This window comes from Saimiri boliviensis, chromosome 18 (genome assembly GCF_048565385.1).
Source record: "Saimiri boliviensis isolate mSaiBol1 chromosome 18, mSaiBol1.pri, whole genome shotgun sequence".
Classification (NCBI taxonomy): Eukaryota; Metazoa; Chordata; class Mammalia; order Primates; family Cebidae; genus Saimiri; species Saimiri boliviensis.
Window position 1 is genome coordinate 8,363,907 of NC_133466.1, and position 16,147 is coordinate 8,380,053.

Genomic DNA, 16,147 nt, shown 5'->3' on the forward strand with positions numbered 1-16,147 from the left:
AGAAGGAAGCCTGGGCTGGACCCACAGCCTCCTGCTCACACACATGGAAAAGTCACAAATGGGAGCGCAGTCCTTTCAGCTGTGAAACACATTAGAAACAGCACTCTGCCCAACAGGCTGCTTTTGACTAGTGAGAAAATTCATCTGAATTGACTTGGTTTCCTCAAAGTGCAAACGGATCATTGTGTTATTACTACACATTAGATTTCCAGAGAGTTTTCTTCTGGTACACAAACACTTTCCAAACTTGGACATTCTGAACAACTGTCTCAATTCTCAAACACACAACTAAACTCAATCAATTCACTGCATAAAAGAAAATCGTAGGTCCTGCCAAAATTCATCTTAGTGTTACCAACTATTTAACTGTGAACATTATTAACACGTTATATATTTTATAAACATTATGCCAACCTATCAAAATTTTATAATACAAATAAGACACCCTTTAATTATGATGCTATGTGGCTGCTGCTACGTGTTCATTCAAACCATGTATATAACTGAATTAGAGAAAACACAATTCCTTCAAATAATCCAGGAAAAGAAATACTTTTAAATTTCCCAACTCTTTTAACCTCACGATATAATAAAAGACCTAAACGGAAGAATGGCAAACCAAATTTCTAAGTCCATGGAAAAGCAGCCATTTTCAGTGCTCATCACACATCAAATATCAGTGGGGCAAGACACTTTATCTCACAACTACAGCTAGTACGAGGTCTCCCCAAACCAAAAATCAATGTGTAGACGGTGCAGTTAATTCAGAAATATATTAAAAATACATACATATATAAATATGTATGTGTGTTTGTACCAAAAGAGTTCAACATTTATTCTATTTGCTTCATACAAAAATGGTGAATGGTCTGTTTGAATATTAGAACAGCATGGTTAATTTGCAAATCTCTTGAATTTTAAGGAGTTTTGTATTTATTGTTACAAATATGTAGAAAGGTAGTTTAAAATAGCACAAAGTTGGTTCTGTAAGTTTGTTGTAATGGAATCTGACCTGCTTTTCTTAACTTTTGTTTTTTAACTTAGCCACCTTTCCATAAAAATAAGCTTTTTCTTCAAGTTCTTTTAATATTCCTCAGAAATAACTTTCCCCCTCTCTATTACAGAATGAAAGACTGTGCTTATTTTATGAATTTAAGTGAAATACAAGTAAAAATTTAAAAAAAAAAAATTTAATGCAAACTTAACATCCTGTTTTCTCAACCCGTAATCCCACGTGGCATATAAAACTGAAAACCACTAAAGCACTTTGTCTACTTAGTATTTCAACATTTTTAAGGAATAAACTGCCATTCCAAGAGTCATTTCTGATACTCCATTAACTTACCTGGTTGGTTAGAGGTTGCTGAATCTGGTCAGAATACGATAAGGCAGAAACCTGTTGGTCACTTATGTTTGGCTGGCGACGGTCACTGTACTGATGTGAATGGGGCATCTGTCCAGCCATCTGAAGGCCAGCAGCATGGAATGAAAATGACGGTGCAAGCCGAACAGATGAAGGTTTGCATGCTGAAGTCTCTCCTCCTACAAGAAGGTAAGTGAGGTTTAAAGCAAGTATTGATATCTTGGTATTTGTATCATTTAGCATATCTAATGGCTCTTTAAGTAAGAATTTCAGGATATTCACTATTTAAAACCTTTCTAACTACAAACAGATACATGTTACTCAACACAACAGTTGTATTTTAAATGGCATAAAAGATCCACAGTGATTAAAATGAATATAAACCTATATTGAGAAAATCTTCAGAAAATCTTTTTGTAAAAGACAACAGCAACAACCTTTAAGATTTATTTTCACCTATGAGATTTTCATCAATTAAGAACCATAATATAAGTTATAATATAAGTACTCTCTGAATTATTGAGGGACTGCTCCAATGGACCAGCTCCTCACAAACCAATTCAAAGGAGCACTACTGAGATGGGTGTTTTGCACCTGCTGCCAGGTTTACGTCAAACAACATCGCCAGCATCCTCCAAACCAGGTGAAATCTCATGGTGTTCTCCACAGACACAGGTAATCAAAGGCTGAGTATAAAAATAGGCAAACAAACATACAACACAGAACTAAACTTCTCAACTCGAGGTTGCTGGACTCTTCTTCACCTTTCGAACAGTCCTAAGACAATCTAGACCTCGAAAGCTCACCACAAAGAAAGAACAGCCAATAATTATCCCACAGGTAGAATGAATCATCATCATATCAATGGCAGAAATAAAAAATTAACAATTTGGTCCACATAAGTTTTGGTATCTAATAAGTTGTAATTCTTTAAGGAAAAGATTTTTAAAAACATTCTCCTTAAATTCGGCCAAATTTGTAATCACAGACTAAAGCCTAAAACCCAGGTCAACAAGAATGACTAGACTCAGACTTGTGCCTGTCCTCCTGAATGAACCAGCTAACAGTCACAATACAACAGACCATACAGCTCTGTACAAAAATACTTCTGACTTCTAACATTTTCAAGACACATATTATGGTGGCGGTGAACAGTGAAGAGCACAGACTCTCAGCTAGGCTGCTGGGGTTGGATATCTCAGCTCTACTGCTGCCCAGCTGTACGGCTTTGCATACCTAAGATCTTGATAATGATAATAATGTTTACCTGAAAAGGTTGTTATGAAGGTTAAATGCTTTAATACATGCAACATACTCAGAACAGCTCTGGCAATTAATAAATGACCCAATGTAGCCGGGCGCGGTGGCTCACGCCTGTAATCCCAGCACTTTGGGAGGCCGAGGCGGGTGGATCACGAGGTCGAGAGATCGAGACCATTCTGGTCAACATGGTGAAACCCCGTCTCTACTAAAAATACAAAAAATTAGCTGGGCATGGTGGCACGTGCCTGTAATCCCAGCTACTCAGGAGGCTTAGGCAGGAGAATTGCCTGAACCCAGGAGGCGGAGGTTGCGGTGAGCCGAGATCGCGCCATTGCACTCCAGCCTGGGCAACAAGAGCGAAACTCCGTCTCAAAGAAAAATAAAATAAAATAAAAAAAAAATAAATGACCCAATGTTATCTGCAACTACTGTAGAGGAATATACAGTCAATGTGCAGTAAAGGTTGATGGGGCCAGTGCCCATCTTGTGGTGCATACCGCCTCTACCTGAATATGGCACAGACTCTGTAAAACGAAGAGAACAAAGCTCCCCGAACATAAGTTGCACCCTACTTTCCTCCACAGGGAATGACACCATTTTCTACCCAGTCAACCAGAATCAACACCCTGGAGCTCATGTTAAGAGTCCGCCCCCCACAGCTGTCCAGTCATGCTCATTCTAACTCCTAATAGAACACTCAAATACAACCTTTTCATCTGCATCACCACATATCTCACTTCAGATTACCAAAACTGATTCCTAATAGCTCTTTCTGTCTTTATTCTATCTGCAATTCTGTATCTACTCAATAAAACAGCTAAAGGGACCTTTCCAAAATAAAAATCTCAAGTCCTCTACCCCAGCTGAAGCTGGAATGTCAACTGCCCCAGCATTGCTTTTATACTTTACTTTCTCTTCTCTCTCTTTCTACGTTACAACAAGGTCCTTAAGTGACCCAACCTTAATTGACCCAATCTACATGATTAATATTTATTAAATAAGTAAAAGGATATTGTAACTGTGGTAAAAGATGGCTTTTCTAAAAATTTTATCATTCATAGTCAAAAATACATTCATTCAATTATGTAAAACCACCTTGTTCACTTTTTAAAAGAACTTCTAGAAATTTATTACAGCAATAATCAATAATGTACACAAAGATGCCAAACATGTTTATTCTTGTATTGTTGGTAAAAGCAAAAAATTAAAAAGCTAAATTCAAATAATGAGGGGAATCAGGGCTTTTAAATCTGTACATTAAAAAGAAAAAGGCCCAGCATGGTGGCTCACAGCACTTTGGGAGGCCGAGGCAGGTTTACCACTTGAGGTCAGAAGTTTGAGACCAGCCTGACCAACATGGCAAAACCAAGTCTCTACTAAAAAAAAAAAAAAAAAAAAAAAAATACAAAAATTAGCTGGGTGTGGTGGCAGGCGCTTGTAATTCCAGCTACTCAGGAGGCTGAGGCAGGAGAATCACTTGAACCAAGGAGACAGAGGTTGCAGTGAGCTGCGATTATACCACTGTACTCCATCCTGGGAGACACAGCAAAACCCCATCTTTTTAAAACAAACAAAAAAAAATGTCGGAAGGAATATTAAAAAAAAAAAAAATTGAGGGCCTTAATATATAAAAAGTTCTTATAAACAGTAAAAGACTAAGGTTGTGACTAGCAAATTTCTTAACTATTCAAAGCCTTGGCTTCCCTATCTATGAAGTAGGGGTATTACTATACCAACCCTAGTCCTTGTTATGAAGTTTAAATGAAACACCACCAATAGGCACACAGACTGAAACCTGTGACACACAGCAAGCACCTTTTATAAAAATGTTTCTGTTTTTATTATCCATGTCACTGTTATGTACTATGTTTAAACTTCTATAGTGCAATATTGTAGAAAAGACTACAAAAACCATTAGCATAAAGCTTTAACGACTATCATAAAATGAATCTATGTCACAAAGCCATCACACCACTCTATGACCCTAACCAACAGCTCCTTCCTCTTCCTTAAAGTTACCATTAACCTGACCTCGAAACCCAGATTTGTTTTTATTTTATATAAGCAGGTGATACAGTTTGGGTCTGTGTCCCTGCCCAAATCTTGTATCTAATTGGAGGAGGGGCCTGGTGGGAGGTGATCGGATTATGAGCGTGGTTTCTAATGGTTTAGTACCATCCTGCTTAGTGCCATTCTCATGATAAGAGTTCTCAGGAGAAATGGCTGTTTAAAACTGTGCCGCACCTCACCCCTTTGCCTCACTTTGCAGGCCAGGTAAGACATGCCTGCTTCTCCAATACCTTCTGTCGTGATCTAAAGTTTTCCTGAGGCCTCCCCAGAGGATTTCATGCTTCCCGTACAGCCTGGAGAACCATAAGCCAGCTAAAACTCTTTTCTTTATATGGACACTACCTTTATTTATAATTTATAAATTACCCAGTCTTAGGTATTTCTTCATAGCAGGGAGAGAACAGACTAAAGTAATACAGGATTGTTTACTTCATCTTGTGCCTATAAACTGTATTTGTCCATTACCACTGCTTTACAATATCCCAATATATGGGTATTTATTATATGGGATAATTTATTTACGCATTCCACTAGTGACTGACACCTGGATTATTACCAGTTTGGGGCTATTATGAACACTGCCACTTGTAAAATTGTTGTTACACATCATTTGGTATATACAGAGATGCTGGCCTGTTGTTTCTTCCAGATTTTTTTTTGTTCCGATCAATCAATTTTCCCACTAGCAGTTTATGAAAATTCCCATGCTCTACTTCTTATTTCGGCATGGAATCATCAGTATAATTTCAGCCATTAGGCCAAGTGTATTTGTGCTGTGGTACTCTAGTGTGGATTTAATTTATACATCACTTTGTGAAACGTGCATTCAGGTTGCTTTTCTATTTTTTCTACTCAATTGCAAGCCCATTTCTTACATATTTCTAGGATTTTAAAAAATATATTCTTAATATGAGCAAGCCCCTTATTGATTATAGGCAGCCTCCCTTGCCACTCTCTTAATGGTATAATTTGATGAATACAAGGCCTTAATTTTATCAACTTTTGCTTTATAATTAGCACTGTATTTTTGAAGTCTAAGAAACTTTTCCTTATATCAAAGTCATGAAAAAAATCTATTACCTTCTAAACACTGAGCTTAATCTTACACATCTAAGTACACAATCCATTTGCATTTGATTTCTGTGTATAAAATAGGATCAAATTTCATTTTCCCCCCAAATGAACACTCAATTGATCCTGAACTAATTCACTCTCTGTAACCCCACCTTTATCATAAATCACTTTCCCCTTTATGCTTGGAACTAGTTTTGGACTCCCTATTCTGTTCTACTGGATAAAAACTTCCCTACCTAGATCTCTGTTCGAGAACTAGACATGACCTAAATTACAACAGCTTTAAAATTTTTAATATCCAATAGGAAATTCTGTTCTTCTTCAAGAACATTTTGGCAGGCAAGGCACAGTGGCTCAGGCCTGTGATCCCAGAACTTTGGGAGGCTGAGGTGGGAAATCACTTGAGCCCAGGGGTCTGAGACCAGCCTGGGCAACACAACACCCCCCACCCCCATCTCTAGAAGAAAAAAATAAATAAGCCAGGCATGGAAACCCACACCTCTAATTCCAGTTACTCAGGTGGCTGGGGTGGGAGTATCACCTGAGCCCAAGAGTTCAGGGCTGCAGTGAGCTATGACTGTGCCACCGTAAATATTCCAACCTGGGTGACAGAGACCTCACCTCCTAAAAAAAATAAAGAAATAAAGTAAGTATGTTTGGCTATTCCATGTAAGTTTCAGATTCAGCCCATCAAATCCACCAAAACAAACCCATGTTGGGATGCTGAAATTGCATTGGTCTCTATAGCATAGTGGTGCCCAATACAATTTTCTGCAATAATGGATTTACCTGCATCAGTAATGTAGCAAATAGCCACATGTGGCTGCTGAGCATCTGAACAATTTCATTTTTCCTTCCCAATCCTTATTCTTTCCCTTGCCTTATTCTACTTACTGGGACCTTTAGTACAGTGATGATTTTAAAAAGGAGATAACAGACACTACTGTCTTATGTTCTCAATCTTGGAAATACAGCTTTCTTGGAAAGAAAGTTTTCAACATTTCTCCAGGATTATGGTTGCTGCAGTTGTTAACAGATAACCATTACCAGATTAACAAAGTTTCCTTCTACTGGTAGTTTTCTAAGACCTTTTCCTCATGAATAGATGCTGACTTTTATTAAATGCTTTTTCTGTATCTATTTAAACGAGATGACTTTTCTGATTTACTCTGTTAATGTGGTGAATGACATCAACTGATTTTCAAAAGTTAAATGAATTTTCCTGGGTCAAGTGTGGTGGTTCCCACTTGTAATCCCAGCACTCTGGGAGGCCAAGGTAGGAAAATCACTTGAGCCCAGGAATTCAAGACCAGCCTAGACAACATAGTGAGACCCATCTCTACAAAAAAATTAAAATACTAGCAGGGTGTGGTGGCACATGCCTATGGTCCCTGTTACTCAAGAGGCTGAGGTGGGAGGATTACTTAAGCCCAGGAGGTGGAGGGTGCAGTAAGCCATGACTGCACCGCTGCACTCCAGCCCAGGGCAAGACCCTGTAAAAACAAACAAAAAACGTTTCCATTTCTAGAATGCAATTTGATAACGATTTTATGTATGCGTATGGTAGATTCACTGGTGAAATCTTCTGGAGCACGAGTTTTGCTTGTGGGTAGTCTTTTTTCTTTTGTGAATCCCAAAGAGTTCAAAACTAGTGGGTAGCTCTTTCCATTAAGGATCAAGTTTCTTTAATAGGACTATTCAGATTTTCTATTTACTGCTGTGTCTGTTAAATTGTACTAATACTATGTCTAACTTCACCTAAATTTCAAATGCACTCACATCAAGTTCTTCTATCTTCTCTCATAAGCTTTTGTGATACCCCTTTCACCTCAACATTGGTTAATGAGAGCTTCTCTTTCTTCGTGATCAGCCTCATCAAAGGTTTATTAATTTTATTAAGTATGCTATCGTATATATGTATTTTTTAGAATTTCTGGTCTCATCTTGTTCTGTCAGTTACCGAAAATAACGTATTAAAAATCTCCTAAACTGTTGCTACATAGTACAAATTTAGGGTTATACCTTTCTGATGAATAATACCTTTTATCAGCATAAACTGCCCTGTTTATTTCCAGTAAAGCTTTTTGCTTTATCTGACATCAGCCTGACCACACCAAGCTTTCTCTCCATCAATTTTTGCACGGTATGTCTTTTGTCCATCTTTTTACCTTCTTCTTCTTCTGTTTCCTTATATTTCAGGTTTATCTCTTGTAAACAGTATGTGGTTAAGCTGTATTTATAAATGAACACTAACAACCTATTTGTTCCAACTGTTTGATGTTCCTATTCCTTTCTTACCTTTTGCTGGAATTTTTTATATCATGTCCCCAAATTTTTTTTAGTTACCTTATATGTTATAATATTACAATTGATTATACATCATTGACTAATCAAAATCTGCTTTCTAAACTCTCTTCCAAAACTATTATAGTTGATTTGTATTTGAATTCTGTTGCTCTCTCATCCATACACATATTTGTGTGTTTATCTACTGCATTCACAAGACATCCAAATGACCATCCAGTATAGACAGAATCAGACTGAAGGATGCATCTGGAAGGACAGATAGGTAATTCTGTGATATCCAGATAGCTATGAAAGAATTAGAAAGAAACAGGTAATTCCTTGATTGTTACTGTTATCACTACCTCCGGAAATACCTGTTTCATTTTTTGAATTTAGATTCAGTGAATTACATGCATTAAATTCAACAAACACTTAGGGTCTATATCAGAGTCTTGAGGAGGTGACAATGCCATTCATAAGCTGTAACAGCACTTCTCAGACTTTAATGTGCTTGCAAATTGTTTTTGAATCTTGTTAAAAATGAAGAGTTCTGATTCAGTAGGGCTTGAGTCAACTTTTATTTTAATTTATTTTTTTATTTATTTTTTTATTTATTTTTTGAGACAGAGTCTCGCTCTGTCACCCAGGATGGAGGGCAGTGGTGCAATCCTGGCTTACTGCAATCTTTGCCTCCCAGGTTCAAGCAATTATCCTGCCTCAGCCTCCTAACTAGCTGGGATTATAGGCACCCGCCACCATGCCCAGCTAATTTTTGTATTTTTAGTAGAGACGAGGTTTCACCATGTTGGCCAGGCTGGTCTTGAACTCCTGACCTCAGGTGATCTGCCCTCCTCGGTCTCCCAAAGTGCTAGGATTACAAGCATGAGTCACCACACCCAGCCGAGAGTCGACATTTCTAACAAGCCATAAGATGATGCCAATATTATTTTGAATAGTAATGGTCACTTTAATAAAAGACAGCTGTTCTCCAACTAACACAAGTAGTGGATAATCCAAAAGTAAGCTATAGCCTGTCTACACAATCTACTACAGGGCTTTTTTTCCCCAAAAGATTTACTTTTCTAGTTATAGAGTTGAAATTTTTTTTTTTTTTTTTTTTTTTGTAGAGAGAATACATACACATTCCCTTGCATTAAGGATGATATGCCAGGTGACAAAAAAATCTCATGTTCTTTTTGGAATTTGCTGTGGGTGATCTGAATGTGAATTAACAAGAAAAAAACTTTATGTTTTTCACTTCTGACCTTTTTAGCTATTTATTATAACATCTGTCATAACTAGTTTGTGATGTTACCGGTTATGCAGTGAAAGGAAAGATGAAGCCACCAGCACTGGGGGCTGCTGGTGAACACGGCATGTAAACGAGGTGTGCCTGCCACACGCTCACTGTCTCCTTTCTTAGTGCAAATGCTGTGTATGAAATTGAGAATAAATCTAAGTTTAATTTCCTCCTGTAAAACCAGAAAGTATTTAAGTTATCCATTCATTCATTCCTCTCCTAGGATAAGATTCCAAGGGGACAAAACTAACAGGTGTATTTCTAGTTAACCTGGATTTATAATTAAGCAAATTACCATGTTTCTACTCTTTCTAAAGTTTCTATCTTCCCTTTTAATGCAAATGTTAATGAAAAAAGGGACTCAGTTCATCCTGTAACAGGGATGATCATATAAATTATGCTGAACCATATGAAACTGCTGATAGATTTTTGACCCCCTTTGGCCTACAAAACAGCAATTTCATATGGTTCAACCAGCTATCTACCACATTACATAATCTTTATTCAACTCAGTAAAAAAATAGCTTAAGAATGTATCACAGTCCTGGTCACAGTGGCTAACACCTGTAATCCCAGCACTTTGGGAGGCTGAGGCAGGGGGATCACAGGGTCAGGAAATCAAGAGCATCCTGGCCAACATGGTGAAACCCTGTCTCTACTAAAATACAAAAAAAATTAGGCAGGTGTGGTGGCACACGCCTGTAATCCCAGCTACTCAGGAGGCTGAGGCAGGGGAATCACTTGAAGCCACACAGCACAGGATGCCGTGAGCCAAGATCGTGCCACTGCACTACAGCCTGGGTGACAGAGCAAGACTCCATTAAAAAAAAAAAAAAAAAAAGAATGTTTCGCAATACATGTTTTAACATCAGATAATGTTATAATTTAATGATGAACTTAAAATATTTAATTCAAAGCTATCTATAAAATCATTTGGAGTATAGTTCCAAAATATTTTAAATTGCTGTCAGACAGTATGAAAAGCATGTTGGAAAAAATATGCATGTGGAGTTCTGTCTTTACATCCTTCTGAAGTGTATGGATCTTTTTACCATGAGCATGTTTCTGTAACTTTGCTAAACTTGGTTAAAAATCATGGTGTTAAGTATTTTACTAAAAGAAAAATGAAGCAACTTTCTTACTTCAGTCAAGTTACTATGTTCTAGCAAGGAACTATAATAACTAGAGACCATATTACCAGTAGGGATCAACATTAATTCTACGGAGAAATATTTCATCAACAATAGATCTCAAAGACTAGGATTTAGGATTCAAAACGACAGCGGTAAGCACAGAGGAAACCGCAAATACAAAAAGCATGATAAAGGACCCTAAGTTTAAAAAAAAAAACAGTAAAAAGTAGTATCAACAGCCATTATCTCTAAGACCCACACGTAGCTCTACTCATAGGTCTGAATGTATACTAATTACCTAACTGGAATTTCTTTATAATAAATGTGCTGACAGGGGACCATTCCTGTGGCACTATCAACTGATAGCAGATTTTAAAGAGAAACAGTTAAATCAAAGATACAATATTAAAGAACAAAAAATAAATGAAAATAATTTAATTAAAACTATAGCATCTAAATGTGGAAACTCTTAGGAGGTCATGGTTCTGAGATGGAATCCACTAAGAAATGAAAAGCCACAAGGTCCCCAGCAACAAGATACATCCAAAATGAAGATAAAATGTTAAAGGAATAGCACCTCTAATGATGGCTGGAAATAAAGGCACCTGATTAAGAGGGCAAGTAAGTGAAAGTCCATGAGTAAGTTTTGTTCATCATTTTTATCATCAGCACCAAGAACAGTGCCTGGCACGTGGCCTGCATTCAGCATTTGTGCAATAAAAGAACAAACTGAATCCACCAGGAATATTTAGACTGTGAAGAAATCATTGAGAGAGGGAGGGAAGGACCTGCATGGGGGGTAAGGATGAAAGCAGTATTTTTTAAATGAGGGGCTCTTGAATCAGAAGCAGAGAACAGTCTTACAGCACAGACCAGAGCTATTGCTCAGTCAATGGCTCTTACTCATTTTTATACCCTAAGCACACAGTGCAGTGCCTAGCTCCACAGAAGGTGCTTAATGAATATATATTAAAGTGAAAGTAACCAAAGACTTTATGCAAAAAGTCTAATGATAAGGGCTATCTAGTAACAGTGATCCAGTAAGAACAAATGAACCGATTTCTTATTACCCTCTAGTGGTCAATACATGTTACTACAGGATTCAGGGAACTGTGAACTGAACTACTACTAGAATTCACACAAGACTGGAAGGAAGACACCGAGTGTTCAAACCAGCTACAGTGGAAAAGTCCCACGAGACACAACAGACATTCAACCGAGACCCCAGAAAATCCATATTTAGGGCTAGGGCTAATTTGGCCCTACAGTAAAGGCTGGCCCTGTCCTAACAGAGACGGAAACAACCCTCAAAGGATCAAGATGGTCTACAAGTGAATTAACAGCCTGCCAGAATGACATTCAACATTCTTTTAAGAGAACAACAAAATGCAGACACTCACAGGCCTGCATTCCTCATGTTCATAGCCAGCCCAATTCACTAGGCATAGCAAGGAGCAAGAAAACATGCCTGTATTCTAGAGGAAAAATCCATCTAAGACTCAGAAATGACAGAGTGAAATTAGCAGACCAAAACCACTATTACACGTTTTAAAATATAAAAGAAAACATGTACAAAACAAGGGAATAGTGAACCTTAAGAGAGACACAGAATCTATAAAAAGGAACTAAATGGAAATTCTAAAAATGTGCAACAAAATAACTGAAATGAAAAACTCACTGAATGGACCTAATAGCAGTTTAGACACTGCAGAAGAAAAGATCAGTGAATGGAAAAACAAAGCAATATAAATTAACCAAATTGGAAACAAAAACAAGCAAACAAAAGATGGAAAAAGACACTCAAAAAATCACACTGAGAGAACTCAACCAAATTGCTGAAAACCAATGACAAAGACAAAAATTGTAAAAGCAACCAAAGACAGAAGAAAACCTGTTTACATACAGGGGAACCATCGATTCCTCATCAGAAACCATCTGCACTGCCGGAAGAAAATAAAACATCTTTAAATGATGAAAGAAAAAGACCTTGAACCTACAATTCTATATCCAGTGAGAACATCCTTCAAAATGAAGGCGAAATACCCTTCAGACCAACGAAAGTTGAAGAATTTGTCAACAGACCTGCCCTCAAAAAATGTTCACAGCCATTCACAAAAAGAAAATGATTCCAAGATAGAAACTGAGATTCATGCAATGGAATAAAGAGCACCAGAAATGGTAAATATGTATGTACATAAATATAAAAGACATTTTTCTTAATATTTTTGAAAGCCAACTGACTGTTCAAAGCAAAAATAACATATTGTGGAGTTAATTACATATAAATAAAACAACAATCACAGCACAAAGGACAGGAGAAGTAAATGTTAAGTATTCAGTTGGTGCATAAGTAGTTGTGGTTTTGCCATTCTATGGCAACCTTATGTATAACTTTTGCACCAACCTAACGTATAACTTAAAATGAAATCATCTTGAAACTCGATTAATATGCAGATGTATTTCATTCACTCTGTATTTAACAAGCACATATTATTTATTAAGTACTGTACTATCTTCAACAACTAGATTACAGAAAATCTTATTTAACCCTAGGGTAAAAGGAACTTTAACCCTCTCGTTTACAAAAGCTAAACCAAATTCTTACAGCTGAAATAGGAAGCCAAGAATTTATTTCTGGTAATACCATCTGGGAACACAGGAAAGATTAAAATAGTAATCCAATATAGCTGCTGAATTCCACAAACTATCATATTCTACAGAGTATAACACGTAATATGGGCAAATTTATATTTTCCCTAATATCCTAAAGTTATAAAATATTTTAAATAGTAAGAATAAATAAAGAAGATAATACCACCTAATACTAAGTTATTGGCAATCATGAAATTTCCAGGTGGAGAACAGTGTCCATAAATCTTAAATTAATAATCAGTAATGAAACCTATCTTAATAAAATTCTTTCCTACTTACTATAAAACAAGATATTGAGCAGTCTTTGAGCCCTTAATTAAATGTAGCAAAGAGGGTAGTGAAGTTTAGAAACAAAAGAGAGGTAAATAAAGACACACAATGTCTCAAGAGAAAGTTTGGAGGTGGAATTAAACCTTTTTAGACAAGTCCAACCACTTAATACAAAGAATGAAGACCAGTGGTTCTCTAACTTTGCCTAGAGGCTGGTGGCTCATAGTGGGTTAGAAGCCAAAGTCTCCCTCCTAGCGTAACATTTCTGAGAATGTGAAGGCCACAAGTCTCCTCCCACCCCTTTTGTTGACTACCACTTCCCCATGGCTTAAAAGAGTAGAAGCTCTGTTAAGTACCTGCTGCCTGACTTAATAAGTAAAACAAAAAGAGCACAGACAAATCAATCTGCCATTAGATTTTTTAATGTCAACTGGAAACGAAAAATTCTTAACGTGTTGCAATAAATAAAACACACGATCTGCCAAATTTTAGGTAAGATTGACAATTGATTTTAAATGACTGCAAAAAAAAAATCTTTTGAAACATTATTACTGGAAAAAAAAAAAAATCCATGCTCAAGAAAGCAGCATGTCAAACATAGCAACTAAAATAACGGTCACTTGTACAACATACTCACAAAAATGTTTAAGTTTGAGCAAACGCAATTTAAAAAGTTTATCTTCATAACTATGGTTGCATGATCCTTCCGGACTTAACTGGCACTTGGCCTAATGCTCCCAAATATTTATCTATATCTATATCTATATCTATATTTAATTTGCATACAGGTATTCTCAAGCCCACTCCAGTCCTTCGGGGGAACAAAAAGCAAACTTATTTCTGATGGAAGTTTAATTTTAGATGATTCACTGTAAAGCCCTGCAGAGGCACTGAGAAGAATGGCTTTTCGCCTGCAGAATCTAGATAACAACACAAGAAAAAACAAACCAGATGACAGCTGCTGAAGCAGCCCTGTCAGGCAGTATCATGTCTCAATAAAAAAACAAAATGCTGCATATAAATCAGAATTTGAATTATATAAATTTCTTCCTAGCAGGGTATTAGAATAGTATTATTTATTCAGCAGTTAACTAATCAGGCTAAACTGAGAACATGCCCCCTAAATAATTAAATAAACAAACAAAATCTGCCACCACTGTGAGACTGAAAGTACTTTGAAAAACCTAGAAGGTCTACATAGGACAGTGACGATTACTCCATCAGGCATCCAGGTTAGTCCTAAAGAAAAGGAGCAAGTATTTGGGGTCCCGATTAGACTGCTTATATAAATGCTAATCACTTATTTAATTAAAGGATTCATACCTTCACTGCAGTCATTCGGCCTTCAGTAAGTTTAACTTTCATAAATACATAAAGATTTCACAAGTTTTACAAAAATCGCTCCAGTCATTCAAACTGACACTACAGTGATTGTAACAGATGAACTAATTCCTTCAAGCAAACTAATAAACAATTGTCCATCAAACAAGATGGTAAGCCAGATCCTGAGAGTCCAATGTCTTTCAAGAGGAGGAAAATGACAGTGACCACAGCTTAAGGCTACCAGACAGTCTTGATTTCAAAGCTGCCCTACATACTATTACAGTACTTGTCAGACGGTATATCCTTATTTATGGCTTAGCAAATAGCAGAGAGCATTAGAAACCATCTTCTACACGCAAAACCGTTAACTGCCAGCATGACAGGCAGTAATGACACACAGCAAGCGCACTCAGTGACTGCCACTTCCCACTTTCAGTCAGGAGATATTTCTTTCACTTCCTCCCAGATCAGAGGCATCTATGGGACAGTTAAGGAGAGCAGGGGAAGAGCCTGGACAGGGTAACCACAGGTCTCCAGCTGCTCAAAATGCCCTTTATGAAGCCCCATGGTCCTCAGCCTAACTCTCTATAGCTCAGATTCTTCTGCACCATGCACATTTAGCATATTCATTTACTAAACAGGTAAAAAAAAAAGAAGTACAAGCCGGGCGCGGTGGCTCAAGCCTGTAATCCCAGCACTTTGGGAGGCTGAGGCGGGTGGATCACGAGGTCAAGAGATCGAGACCATCCTGGTCAACATGGTGAAACCCCGTCGTCTCTACTAAAATTACAAAAAATTAGCTGGGCATCGTGGCGCGTGCCTGTAATCCCAGCTACTCGGGAGGCTGAGGCAGGAGAATTGCCTGAACCCAGGAGGCGGAGGTTGCGGTGAGCCGAGATCGTGCCATTGCACTCCAGCCTGGGCAACGAGAGCGAAACTCCGTCTCAAAAAAAAAAAAAAAAAAAAAAGAAGTACTTTTGAAAGTTCAGCTTGCTCTACAGAGACAGGAATTAGGCTAGGACCTGAGCATCCCCTTTTGCTTGCCTTGGCCCCAGCATCAGTGGGGCATGGCAACAAATAGGCCGGCCTCCTCACACAGGAAATGGGAGGATTCATCACCACCCTCAACCATGTAAACCCAAAGTACTCCTCTCCCTTGGGTTTGAAATGTTACACACAGAGCTGCCAGAGAACAGGAAAGGTTGTGCCTGAAAGGCAATCTGGAGCCTCTGTTTGGAGTTTAAAAGAATATTTTAATAAATGGTGGTTTAGAGTTCAACTTAGTTCATTTTTTTCAAAATCAAAAAGATAATAAAATAGTATTTATGTAAAAATTTTTACAATGTTAATACTAACATGTATATGTACACACACATATGTACATACACACACACACACACACACACACACACA

At 37.5% G+C, this 16,147-nt stretch overlaps 1 protein-coding gene across 3 annotated transcripts in view; it reads right to left on the reverse strand.

The window, feature by feature from the left end:
• The window catches only part of DYRK1A (dual specificity tyrosine phosphorylation regulated kinase 1A), a 92,550-nt gene that overhangs the window by 40,858 nt on the left and 35,545 nt on the right, over positions 1-16,147 (reverse strand). For all 3 annotated transcript variants that reach the window (XM_039480498.2, XM_039480500.2, XM_074389281.1), the window contains exon 2: positions 1,346-1,542. In XM_039480498.2, the coding sequence (XP_039336432.1) occupies positions 1,346-1,542 (197 nt within the window). The remainder of the gene's footprint in view (positions 1-1,345; positions 1,543-16,147) is intronic.